At 41.6% G+C, this 14,278-nt stretch overlaps 1 protein-coding gene and 1 pseudogene across 1 annotated transcript in view; both read right to left on the bottom strand.

Annotated features, from left to right (window-relative positions):
• Positions 1-1,110: 1,110 nt before the first annotated feature.
• Positions 1,111-6,072, bottom strand: LOC117021213 (Y-box-binding protein 1-like; annotated as a pseudogene).
• Positions 6,073-10,561: 4,489 nt separating this feature from the next.
• The window catches only part of EBPL (EBP like), a 29,206-nt gene continuing 25,489 nt past the window's right edge, over positions 10,562-14,278 (bottom strand). Inside the window, 3 exon segments of the mRNA XM_033104580.1 lie at positions 10,562-11,811; positions 13,108-13,228; positions 13,231-13,245. Coding sequence (XP_032960471.1) covers positions 11,571-11,811; positions 13,108-13,228; positions 13,231-13,245 — 377 coding nt within the window. The 3' untranslated portion in view covers positions 10,562-11,570.

Below are 14,278 nucleotides of genomic sequence, written 5' to 3'. Positions count from 1 at the left end.
TTCTCCCCAATCAATACTCAGTTGAGAGATATTATGCTTTCAGGACTGCCTTCGGGACACACAGCCCATCCATTTTTCTCTACACTGTTTACCCTCGGATTGAGCCATATCAGCAGAGAGCAAAGTCCTGGAAACAACTAGGTAATCCTCATGGAGAGGCTTTTGCACAGGCTCCCTCCAGCACCCCGCCTTCAGCCCACATCAGGGACACTGTTAGGAAAAGCCTGAGTTGTACTTCATCTGTTGTCAAGGGCAGAGTCCTCTTCGTGAGGACCCCATGGCGACATTTTTCAGGTCTTCATACCAGAAACTTAAAAAAATTAAACTTTACGGAAAAGCACACCGTTCATAAGCATACAGCGGAACGATCACAAATTATAACTGCTGCTGAAATGAATAAAGAACATGACCAGTATCCCAGAAGCCCCCTCATGACTTCTCCCCGCCCTCTTCCCCAAAGGCAACCTCTGTCCTGATTTCTAACACCACAGTTTCATCTGTTTTTGAACCTCACATAAATGGAATCATACAATGTGTACTTTTTAAGTTTGGCTTCTTATTAGTATGTCTGTGAAATTCATCCATGTTGTTATGGTCCCGCATACATACCACAATTTATTCACATGGATTGTTTCTCGTTTGGGGTTATAATGAATAACGCTGCCATGCTGTACACACAGGAAGAACTTCTGTGACGTATATACGTGAGAGAGATTGCTGGGTTATAGGGCAGCACAGGCTGTTTCAGTACTTATTTCAAAACAGTTTTCCACTTTGCATTCTCACCAGCATGCAGGAGAGTCCCAGTTCTTCCACATCCTCACCAACACTCATCATTGTCGGTCTTTTTTTTTTTTCTTTTAATTATTTAAAACCTTTATTAACAGGTGCTTGCAGTTTGTTGACTTTTGAAAAAAATCAAGTTGTAAACTCTTATTAAAAACTGAAAATGAGGTTCTTAAAAATCTCAACTTGACCAGATATTAAACAATTTAAAAATCTTTAAAGGTGTGTTGAGAAAAACAAGGCTTCTTTTTAAACACCTTTGTCATTACCAAAAAGAGACGTCTTTAGGGAAAAATACTAAAAACCCCATGCTGCACAGATAATGCAGATAGTTCTAGTTATACAGTGAACCGGCCAAGAGCAAGCACTTGGGGTCATCAGCTCCAACCTTTTGTTCATTTCTTATTGCTGGAATTTCATATTCATTTCTTCTGGTTGGATGACTAAACTGGATGATGGTGGAGATGGTAAGCTGGCATTTACTCAGCCCCACCCTGCTCAGCTGCTGGAAGGGAAGAATTCTCAGCTGATGGATCCGCTGCTTTTGTCTCTTTGCCATCTTCTGGGCATCTGCGTCAGTAATTGAAGTTGCCACAGTACTGACATGGAGGTGGCTGCTGACCTCAGGTCTCATCTCCTTGACTTTCCATATCTTCCTCATTGCTTTCCTCTCTAGGCTGCCTTTGGTGCCCAGGTCCCTGCAGAATCGTGCTCTATACCCGATACACACTCTGTCCCACTGGGCTCCTTTGTTCTCCTGTACCTTGGTTGTCAGCTCACCCAAAGCTTCTCCCTGCACAGGAGGGTTGGAATACTGTGAGTGAGGCCCACACGGTCCCTGCAGGCAGTAAGGTGGGAAATGGGCCTGGCATTGGGGAGGGAGCACGCTCGGTGCCTCATCTTTTCCCACTCTCTCTGTTCTGGTAATTCTGCTGGTAATTGTGTGCAGGACCCCCATGACGTGGACAGCGAGTATCATGGTTACCACTCGCTGCATATTTACTGCCTCGCACTGGCACTCCACCAGGGCCTGTAACATGTGCTGCCTCTGCATCCGCTTCTCCTTCAACGGCGAACTCCACAGTCCCTCCATCTCCTCCACTGGGAAGGTACTTCCTGGGATTACTCTTCTTTATGTCAGTCTGCTATACAAATGCATCTTCCGTGGTGTCATTCCCGTTGATGAAACCATATCTACTTCTTACATGGAACCATTTTACTGTTCCCCAAACCTTCATTGGGAGGACTTTGTTGTTCCCACTGGAAGGCAGGCGCCAGTAGGTGCCGCCCATGTGAGGGAGCCCGGGCAGTCCCCATGCGGATGCAGGTGGTGCCAGGACTGGTGCGGGCAGTGCTAAGCGCGGGGACGTGGGGCGCTGCTGGGTCTTGCCCTCATTCTCATGGTTGCAGTGATGGTAACTGGGCCCACAGCAGCGCTCGGGCTGCTCGGGCTGCTCGGGGTTCCCCAGGGTCCGCTCTCTGCTCCCAATCCTGTCAGTCTTTATTTTTAGCCATTTTGATAGGTGTGTAGTAACATCTTATATGGCCTTCATTTTCATTTACCAAATTCCCATTTCAATATTCTCTTTTGTGAAGTATTTAAGATATTTTATCAACTTTTCCATCAGATTGCTTGTCTTTTTCTAGTTGACTTACAAACTACTTGGGATGGGTCTTTTGTCAGTGATATGTACTGCAAATATCGTCTGTCTTGTGGCTTCCTTTTTTACTCTCTTGATGGTGACTTTTGATAAACAGAAGTACTTAATTTTAATGTAGTCAAACTTACTGAAGCTTTTTGTATCCTTTTAAAGAATATATTCTTCTATTGTTTTCTTCTTAAAGATTTATTGTTTGTCTTTCACGTTAAAATCAACAATCTACTTGGAATTGATATTGTACATGGTGTGAAGTAAGGATCAACATCCATTTTTTCCTCCCTTATTGACATGTAACTGACCTGGCACAATTTATTAAAAAGACCATTTCTGGTCAAGAAGGCAGAGTAAGTAAATGCTGTGCTTGCCTCCTGTCACGACCACATCAAAATTACAACTAAACTACAGAATAGCCATCACTGAGACTTACCTGAAGTCTAGATTAACTGAAGTCTTATAACTAAGGACAAACAGAAGCCACCTCGAGACTGGTAAGGAGCATATGGGAAGTAACTGAATTATCTGGCTTCAGGGAGAGAGCTGAAGGAGCAGCTTTCTCCCAGCAGAAGTGCTGGCAGACCCATTGTTTCTCTGTTGATGCCCCCTCCCCTGGCATGTAGACCCAGGAGGCCATCATATCCGAGTCTCCATCAACCTGGCTAACACCATTCATTCACCCTGATTCCCTGAGACCTCGTCCCACCCAACTTTCAGGCCCACCCAAGCCACTTCCAGTGGCTTTTCTCTATAAACAACTTGACTTGGCTCATGCTGCAGACTTTCCTACAACCTCTGAGAAGTTCGCAAAAACCAAACAAGCAGCATCTGGTTTCAGTATTGATGAGCAGCCCCAAGTCCGGCATTAGTGGCAGCCAGCCTTGGGTCATGGCTTGGCCGTGGGAGGCATCTCCAAGCCCAGCACGAGTGGCAGCCATCTGCAGGTTGCTTTATGGCTCATGCCAGGTAGCTCAGGCAGGGCACAAGCTGAAGCTGATCTTGAACTGTGGCAGGATCCCTCCCAGGAGGCCCTGGGGCTGGCAAGCCCAGTGGCCAGCTTCAGACCTAGCTGGAGCATCACCAGGCCACCTTCAAGGATGACACACCCAAAGGGCAGACTGGGCAGGCACCAGAGCCCTGCTAAAGCAAATCCTGTTTCTTAGGGTCAGCCCCTGCACCACAGCTCCTCCACTGTAGTCACAGCCAGTCCTCCCAACCAATCAGCCTGAGGGTCAACCTCTCTCATTGACATGCAAACAGCAACCAACGTTCAACAGAACAGAAGGGCACATGCAACCCACACAAGGGACACACCTGCAGCACACAGCTCAGGTGACCAGGGCGACTGCATCACTGGGCCCTACAGGACACCTACTACATAAGGCCACTCTACTAAGACTGGGAGGCATAGAAGCCCTACCTAATACATAGAAACAAACACAGGGAGACAGCCAAAATGAGGACACAAAGAAACTTGTCTCAAATGAAAGAACAGAACAAAGCTCCAGAAGAAGAACGAAACAAAATAGAGACAAGCAATCTATCGATAGATGCAGTTCAAAAATCTGGTTATGAGGATGCTCAATCATCTTAGTGAGAACTTCAACAAAGAGATAGAAAACATAAAAAGGAATTAGTCAGAATAAATAATACAATAACTGAAATGAAGAATTAGAGGAAATCAACAGTAGATTAGATGAAGCAGAGGATTGAATCAGCAATTTAGAAGATAAGGTAGCAGGAAACACCAAACAGAACAGGAAACACCAAATGGAACAGCAAAAAGAAAAAAGAATTAAAAAAAATGAGGACATTTAGGGGCCTCTGGGACAACATCAAGCATACCAACATTTGCATCATAGGGGTATCAGAAGGAGAAGAGACAGAGCAAGGAACTGAAAACCTATTTGAAGAAATAATGACAGAAAACTTCCCTAACCTGGCAAAGGAAATAGACCTACAACCCCAGGAAGTGCAGAGAGTCCCAAATGAGATGAACTCAAACAGGCCCACACCAAGATATATCATAATTAAAATGCCAAAGCTTAAAGACAAAGAGAGAATCTTAAAAGCAACAAGAGAAAAGCAGTTAGTTGCTTATAAGTGAACTCCCATACGATTGTCAGCCAATATCTCAACAGAAACTTTGCAGGCCAGAAAGGACTGGCAGTAAATATTCAAAGTGATGAAAAGCAAGGACCTACAACCAAAATTACTCTTCCCAACACAGCAATCATTTAGAATCTAAGAACAGATAAAGCGTTTCTCTGACATGAAAAAGTTAAAGGAGTTCATCACCACCAAATCAGTATTATAAGAAATGTTAAGGGGACTTCTTTAAGATAAAAAAATGAAGATAAAATAAAAATTATGAATAATAAAATGGTAATAACTATATACCTATGAACAATTACTTTCAATGTAAATGGATTAAATAAAAAAATAGGGTAGCTGAATGGATAAGAAAACAAGACCTTTACATATACTGCCTCCAAGAGACTCATTTCAGATCGAAAGACACAAGCAGACTGAAGTAAAGTGGTGGAAAAAGATATTTCATGAAAATAGAAGTGATTAAAACAAACAAATAAAAACTGGGGTAGCTATACTTATACGAGACAAAATAGACTTTTAAACAAAGGCTATGACAAGCCACAAAGAAGGACCCAGTAATCCCACTTTAGGGTATTTCTCCAAAGAAACTCAAAATGCTACTTTGAGGGGACATGAGCATCCATATGTTCATTGGAGCATTATTTTCAATAGCCAAGATGTGTGCATAAAGAGGAGGTGGTACATACAGACAATGGAATATTGCTCAGCCGTGGAAGTGAATGGATTTTTGCCATTTGTGGTAGCATAGACAGACCTTGGGATTATTGTGCTGAGTCAGAATATGTCAGACAGAGAAAGACAGATGCAATGTGATTTTGCTTATATGTGGAATCTCAAAAACAAAACAAACAAACAGAAACAAACTTATAGACAAGGAGATCATTTTGATGGTTGCCAGAGGGGAGGGGGAGTTGGTGGGGGTGGGTGAAAAAGGAGAAGGGATTAAGAAGTGCAAATTAGGAGGAGAGATACAAGATGGTGAAGTAGATAAACACTGTGCTTGCTTCCTTCTGTGAATATATCAAAATTACAACTAAATTATAGAACAATCAAGCTGGAGAACCACCTGAAGTCTGGTTGATCAGAAGTTTTATAACTAATGATATAAAGAAGCTATGTCGAGACTGGTAGGAGGAGAGGAGATGAGAAATGGGCTGGCCCTAAAGCTCCGTGTAGTGGTTGAGAACTGGAAAGGATATACCATGGAGGAATTCCTTGGAGGAGTGAGAGACCCCAGCCCCACACCAGCCTCCCCAGCCCAGAGTACTGGTGTCAGGAATTGGAGCCCCCACAACATCTGGCGGTAAAAAACACTGGGGATTCTGACCATCCAGGTGGGATGAAAGGCTCCAAGAAAACCAGACGTCCTCTTAAATGGCCTACACACAGACTCTCTCACCCCCAGGCACTCACCTTGGGCTCCGGCGAAAGTCCGGTGACTCGAGAGGCATCGGAGGCATGTGGGAGACGGACTGAGGCGTGTGGCTTTGGGGCAGGGCTGGTGAACAGGCGTCATTTTCCCTGTGCAAGGTCCTACTCCTGTGTAACCTGCAGGCAGGCACCATCTTCCTGTGTTGAGCCCGCCCCCACGGGCCAAATCTGAATCTGATTGGTCTGGTGAGCTCCACTGCTCAACCCTGCTGACTCATGGGGAACCTGCCCTACCCAACTCCGCCAACCGCCAGAAGCACTTTCTCGCTGGAGCAGCCAGCCCCACCCACATTGCACTCTTTCTTAGAAAACTATAGGAATCCCCGGGCCCCAGGTGGGTAGCAACTGGCCTCAGTGTGCTCTGCGATTTTTGCTGAGTCACTCCAGGCTCAGCAGTGGCACCAAACCAGAGTCTACATTATCCTGGTGACCACAGCTCTTCTGACTCTGCTGACTCCCAGAGACCCTGCCTCACTCACTGGCCTACCGTACAACGCTTTGTCAGAGGCTGAGCCTTAAGAGAACCAGCAGGTGGCAGCAGGCCTGGGATATCCTGGCTTTTTGCAGAGCTACCACAGGCTTGGTACTGGTGGTAGCCATCCTCGGTTTGCAGTGTGTCCGCTCCTACATGTCTCCAACTTTAGCACAGGCAGTGAACAACCATGGATAGCTTTATAGTTAGCTCCTACCACGTACCACCCAGATGGTCACTGGTAGGCGGTGACCAGGGCCTGCACCAAAGCCTCTCCCAAGAGGCCCCAGAACCAATATACCTGGAAATGGGCTTCAGACCACCGCAGAGCACCACCCAATTAGCTCTGCCAGCCGCACATACAAAGGGTATCTCAACAGGTACCAGAGCCTACTAGGTACCTGTGGGGTACCCCTCCCCCGCCCCACAGCAGCCTGTAAGCTGTGGATGTGGCCAAACCCCACAGCTGGATCAGCCTGAGGGCCAGTCCCACCTACAGGCATGCCAACAGCAATCAGGCTCAACTATAAACAGGCTCAAACTATAACAGGACGGCACACACACCCCCACAAGGGACACTCGTGGAGCATCCAAAATAGGTGACCAGGGAGACTGTGCCAGGGCCTCACAGGGCACCAACTAAATAAGGGGACCCAGCCAAGACTGGGAGACATAGCAGATCTACCTAATACAATGAAACAAACACAAAAAGGCTGCCAAAATGAGGAAACAAAGAAATATGCCCCAAATAAAAGAACAGGAGAAAACTCCAGAAAAAGAACTAAACAAAATGGAGGAAGCAATCTCCGAGATAAAGAGTTCAAAACAATGATTACAAAGATTCTCAAGGAACTTAGTGAGAACTTAAAATAGAGATAGAAACCATAAAAAAGAACCAGATAGAAGTGAAGAATAACTGAAATGAAGAATGTGCCAGAAAGAATCACCAGCAGACTAGATGAGGCAGAGGATGGAATCAGTGATTTGGAAGACAAGGTAGCAGAAAACACCCAACCAACCAGCAAAAAAAGAAAAGAATCCAAAATAAATGAGGATAATTTAAGAGACCTCTGGGAAAACATCAAGCGTAACAACATTCGCATTATAGGGGTACCAGAAGAAAGAGACATAGCAAAGGATTGAGCACCTATTTGAAGAAATAATGACTGAAAACTTTCCTAATCTGGTGAAGAAAATAGACATATAAATCCAGGAAGTGCAGAGAGTTCCAAACAAGATAACCCAAACAGGCCCACACCAAGACACATTATAATTAAAATGGCAAAGTTTAAAGACAAAGAGAGAATCCTAAAAGCAGCAAGGAGAAGGCAACTAGTAACTTATCAGGGAGCCTCCATTAGATTGTCAGCTGATTTCTCAACAGAAACTTTGCAGGCCAGAAAGGATTGGCACAAAATATTCATCATGATGAAAAGCAAGGACCTACAACCAAGGGTAATAGTACCCAGCAATGCTATCATTTAAAATTGAAGGATAGATAAAGAGCTTCCCAGACAAGAAAGAGCTAAAGGAGTTCATCATTACCAAACAAGTATTACAAGGAATGTTAGAGAGACTTTTTTAAGACGGAAAAAAAAAAAAAGATCAAAATTATGAATAATAAAATTACGATAGCTACATGTCTATCAATAATTACTTACAATGTAAATGGATTAAATGCTCCAATCAAAAGACATAAGAGCCGAATGGATAAGAAAACAAGACCTTTACATATGCTGCCTACAAGAGACTCACTTCAGATTGAAAGACACAGACAGAAAGTAAAGGGATGGAAAAAGTTATTTCACGAAAATGGAAATGAAAAAAAAGCTGGGAGAGCAATACTTACATCAGACAAAACAGACTTTAAAACAAAGGCTATAACAAGAGACAAGGACCCAGTAATCCCACTTCGGGGTATTTATCTGAAAAAACCCAAAATGCTACTTTGAGAGGACCTATGCATCCATATGTTTGTTGCAGCATTGTTTACAATGGTTAAGATGTAGAGGCAGCCTGGGTGTCCACCAATGGTAGAATGGATGAAGAGGAGATGGTACATATATACAATGGACTATGGCTAAGCCAGGACAGGGAATTGGTTCTTGCCATTTTCGACAGAATGGATGGACCTGGAAGGTATTTTGCTGAGTGGAATGTCAGACAGAGAACGACAGATGCAATGTGTTTTTGCTTATATGTGGAATCTAAAGAATAAAATAAACAAAAAAGAACAGAAACAAACTCATAGATACAGAAAACATTTTGATGGTTGCTAGATGGGAGGTTGGGGAGATGGGTGAAAAGGAGGAAGGGATTAAGAAGTGCAAAATGATTGTTACAAAGTAGTTACGGGGATGTAAATTAAAGCATAGGGAATATAGTCAATAATATGGTAATAATTATGTACAGTGCCAGGTGGGTCCTAGACTAGTCAGGGGGATCATTTCTTAATGATCAATTTCTTAAATTATATAAATGTCTTACCATTATGCTGTACACCTGAAATCAATATAAACTAATATTGAATGTCAAAAAAATATTTTAAAAACTATGTATAGTGTCAGAAGAGTACTAGATTTATTGGGATGATCACTTAGTAAGTTATATAAATGTCTAATCACCATGTTGTACACTTCAAACTAATATAATATTGTGTGTTAAGTGTAACTGAAAAATCAATTATTTAAAAAAAGAAGTACAAATTGGTAGTTACAAAATAGTCATGGGGACATAAAGCATAGGAATATAGTCAATGATATGGTAATAACTATGTATAGTACCAGGTGGGTACTAGACTAGTCAGGGGGATCAGTTCTTAAATTATATAAATGTCAAATCACTATGCTGTACACCTGAAATTAATAAAAAATAATAATGTTGAATGTCAACTATCACTGAAAAATTAAACGGGAAAAGAGTGAAGGGCAATAAGAGGTCCAAATTTCCAGGTATAAAACAAATAAGTCATGGGGATGTAATAGCATAGTAATATAGACAATAATATTGTGATAGCATGGTATGGTGTCAGGTGGTTGTTGGACTTCTCATGGAGATCACTTCTTTAGGTATATAAATGTTGAATAACTATGGTGTACCCCTAAAACTAATATAATATTGTATGTTAGCTGTATTTTAATAAAAATCTTTTTAAAAATCAGAATAAAAGGACCATCCTTTCCCCACTGCTCAGCAATGGCATCTTTGTCATAAATCCACTGCCCACATATGAGAAAGTCTGTTTCTGGACCTTCCAGTCTGTTCCATTGGTCTATTTGACTACCCTTGTGCCAATACTACATTGCCTTTATTACTGAAGCTTTATTTTTAAAAAAAAATTTAATTCTATTTTAATTGTTTATTGGTAACTTGTTTGGTTTTAATCTTATGAATACTGAATTGTGTTACTCAGTGCTTCCTATCTGGTGTTCCTGAAAACACCATCCCTTGTTCAAGTGGGTGTAAATAGTTGGGAAAAGTTGGGTTGAAGAAGTTAATGTAGTATTTTTATTGTGGGACTTCAACAGCCTTCAATGTGCTAATATAATATTGCTCACACTTACGTGGCTATACTTATTCAATATTCAACAAATATTGTATCAGGTATCATTCAGGATTAAAGTGTAGAAAACAGCAATTACTCTAGGTGTTTTAAGCAGCAACATTTAATACAGGGAATTTGGTGTCTACAAAAAGCAGTGGGGGCTGCAAGAACAGGGTCTTGGATGAGCTTCTAGGAAGGATTGACTCCTAGATGACCTCAGAATGGACCCTCCGAAGGGAGGCACTACCAGTGAGGCCATCACCAGAACTACTCAGCCCACAAACCCTTCATTCTTGCTGCGTCAACAACAACTGCCTCTCAATCAATACCTAGGGAGTCGAACAGTTTGTGCTCATGTCAAACGTCAAATCCCTCACATTCTAGGACCTTACTTGTCACCAGAAAGCAGAAACAAATAAACAAACAACCCCAAAACAAAAAAAAACTAGGAACACTTGAAAATAGTCTCCCTGCTTTCACCCCCGTGTCTCATAAGTACCTCTGAAAGGAAAAACAATTTTGCACCCAGGACCATAACCTACAGTTCTCGTCAGGATAAGAAAGACACCTAGAAGGAGACGGCCATGCAGACTAAGCTCTCGGGGCGATAGTATCCACCACAACTTATCAAGAGCCTGGTGTATGAGCCGGGCACTTTTCTAGGCAGAGAATACATCTGTGAGCTTAGTGTCTAGTAAAAAAGGCAGGTGTTGAACAAGTTAATGTGGACACCTGCTCCCCACCTCCAACAGATCTGCTCTAACCACTTCCCAAAACTAGTGTTTTATGAAACACAACGTGGTCATGTTTCCCTCTTGGTTCTGAAGGTGACAAATTTGTGCTTCACTTCTATCAATTAATTATATATGACATCATGGCATGCACTTGGCATATTAACTTTACCTTCATCTTATTATTTCTCACGCTTATTTTCCCTGTGTTCCTACTTCCTTTTTACATAAAGTATGATGTATTCTTGTAAGGTAACTCAAAACTTCCATCTTGAAAAATGGCAGACACAACTCAATTATCTGTCTGTGTGCAACCCCAATGTCACCCATGAGGAGCTGGCTCACTCACAAATTCTGACTACTGTCATTTTTGTTGGCTTCACAAATTTGATAAATTATAAATGTAAAATAGAGGCATTCGTTTCATTTCTATTTTCACTTTCGTAATGAAAAGACTAGTGAGAAGATTAGAAGTGAAGTAACAACATGTTCTTTGGAATAAAAAATTAATATAACATGCTCTACAGTATTTTATGATAATTGGCTTTATTAGTGGAATAATTACAGAACCATTAATGTTAGCCATAAAAATCTATAATTAAGTCTTATTATTACAAGTTAAAATTTATTCTCTGTTCCCTTTATTGCCATTTAATTGAGGGAAAAAACCCAGTAACAAAACCTTGCCACTTTACAATCAATTTGAAGTAGGTTGTTCAGCAATAACAATATAAAAAGAAAGTGTAGACTGGAATGTATTAAATTTTAGCCACACAAAATGATTTGATCCATTCTGGCTCATAAAGCAAGACAATAACGTTTATGATTTTGAAAATTCACTGAAACTTTTTCCCTAAACTATTTCCTTTGTGATACATTTTCTTGAGTTCTACCCACGACTGCCACAGTAACAGTCCTGGGATCAGAACCCACACACTATTGAAAAATACCAGATAGACCCAAAAGTAGAGCCAGCTGTTGGTGTTGAGGTTGGGGCTTCCCATAAGCCAGTCTGGGGAGAAGGTCATCCACCCGCCATACAACTCACACACGCACAGGGTAATCTGTATGAAATGCCTGTTAGAGAGAAAGACACAAGAGATGAAACCGACAGCTCGCCACCCTGAATCATGACATCTTTTCTTTAATGGCGGCATCAACGCCGTCTTCCAGAGCAGAAAACCTCTCTGAAGTTGGATCTCAGGTTTTGTGTGGTGCTCCTTTGATGGGGCAAGTCAATCTAATTAATGCAGACCCATGTTTTCTTTGAAGAAGCAAAACTGTCCTCTAGAAGACTATTTTCAAGAGTTAAATAAGGTCTCTTGGGTATTCTGTACTATTCTTAGGAAGATTTAGTGAGGTCTCACATGACTCAGCAAAGAAAAACCTGGATGTGAATCTCACTATGAGCTGCAATTTCACCTGTTGTAAAAGGGGATAATAATAATTGTTCCTTCTTCAAATAATCTTACAGAGATTAAATGAGATATAAAGGGCTGAGCACTGTGCCTGGCACATAGTAAGTACTCAAAAATGCAGATAAGTGTTTTAAGTAATAAACAAATGGGTGCATGTAATATGTCTACAATCATGAGAATGGAGCAAAAATACGACAAGGCATCAGGGAGAGATTTAATTTTTACTGCTATGTAAAACTGGATGGGGAAGAGTGGATTAAATGACCCTCAGGGTCTCTTCAAATCTGAAATTTTATAATGAAGCTTTAAATAAATAAGTCTTCTTTGATGCAGGATGGTAGGAAACTGAATGCAACTCTACCAACCCGACATTGTTTTAGGTGTCATCCCCAGGCTAGCAATCTATTGCCCCAGGTCACTTTGTCCCTAAGAAGGAGAGGAAGGAAAAGGAAGGGAGGGAGGGAGAGTTCAAAGTCTCAGAGTCTGACTGACAGATAATCTTCCACCTTTCTGCTTCCTCTCCCCATGCTTCTGCCTTCCTCATACCCTCCAACCTGCTTCTGAAAAGATTTCTTATTTATTTGGCATGTTTAGTTCAGAATTATGTAAGAGAATTTACTTTGTGTCAAGTGGACTAGGAGTTTTCTAGAGTGATTTTGGGGGGTGGGGAAAGAATGGAAATATTACTCTTTTATTCTCCAAAACATCGATGGCATATTATCCAGTGCTGTTAACTAGGTGCTTGTCTACTACAATCATATTCCTCTTTTTTTTTTTTTTGAATGCTCTGAAATGATCCTGCTTGCACCAGGATCCTTATCTAATATCAAACAATTTTCATTTCTACTCTAGTTTTCGGCTAACAAAGAAATGTGGTCATTGTCTACTCCAAATGTCACTTAGGCACGGGGACAGCTAACGCTTCTCTTCAGCAGGACAGGAGCAGGCCACTTACCGATAATATTTCTCTTTGACTATGGCATAAATGAGGACCAATGCCAGAAACCCATCCAGGACAACCGTTAGAATTTCCAAAGACACAATGGTTGGGTCGAAATTAAGCCATCTTGCATCAGCTTGCCATATTCTTTCCCTAAAACAAAACACACTTTGTTAACTTAACTGGCAATGATATCACGTTATACTGGTAAAATAATTTATAGTTTCTGAAGTGCTTTCACATATGTGCCCTCTTCACTCCCACCTTTCATTATAAGCAGCAGAATTCTAAATTAATTCAACAGTCAGATTTTGCAAATTATTAAGGAAATGCTTATTAAAAAAACACGTCTATTAATAATTGAAGAGAAATTGAGTGCAAAGAGGGCAGAAGGAAGGGGAGGGGAATAATAGAGCCTGAAGTACAGAATGATTCCAAAATGGACAAAGGGGGCATTTCAGTCTGCTACAGGGACAGATTTCACTAATAGCCACCACAAAAACCTGAATTGTGCTATGGGGAGCGGGCATGCCCTAAGAACTTTCTCCAGACCCCATTATCACAATAGTTTCTTCTAGAAAGCACCATGAGGTATGAAAGTCTTTTAGAATGGACTGAGAGCCATGCACTGGGTGAAGCCATATTCCTCTCACTCCCTACAGTCCCTCCTTCCTTCCCTCTTTTTCCCTTCCCTTCCTTTCCCTTCCTTTTCTCTTCCTTTCCCTTCCGTTCCTTTCCTTCCTTCTCTCGCTCTCTTTTTCCCCCCTTTCTTCCTCTCTCTCCATCTCCCTCCTCCTTCCTCTCTCTCTCTCTCCTCCCTCCTCTCTTTCTCTCTTATCAAGTAATACATGTTGGTCCTAAGATCTCAAATAATCAAAGTAAAATAAACAAAAGTCCCCACCTTCTCTCCCTTTAAATCCTGTTCTCACATGATATAGAAATGTATGAATGACAATGGAATACTACTCTGATGAAATAGTGCCATTTGTGACAACATGGATGGATCTTGATATTATTATGCTAAGTGAAATAAGTCAGACAGAAAAGTCGAGAACCATGATTTCACTGATATGTGGGATATAAAACTGAAAACAACAAAGGAACAAGACAAACAAATGAAGAAACAAAAACTCATAGACACACAGACAATAGTTTAGTGGTTACCAGAGGGTAAGGGGGGAGGGGG

Source organism: Rhinolophus ferrumequinum, chromosome 4 (genome assembly GCF_004115265.2).
Source record: "Rhinolophus ferrumequinum isolate MPI-CBG mRhiFer1 chromosome 4, mRhiFer1_v1.p, whole genome shotgun sequence".
In the NCBI taxonomy this organism is placed as follows: Eukaryota; Metazoa; Chordata; class Mammalia; order Chiroptera; family Rhinolophidae; genus Rhinolophus; species Rhinolophus ferrumequinum.
This window is presented reverse-complemented; position numbering and strand designations above follow the sequence as displayed.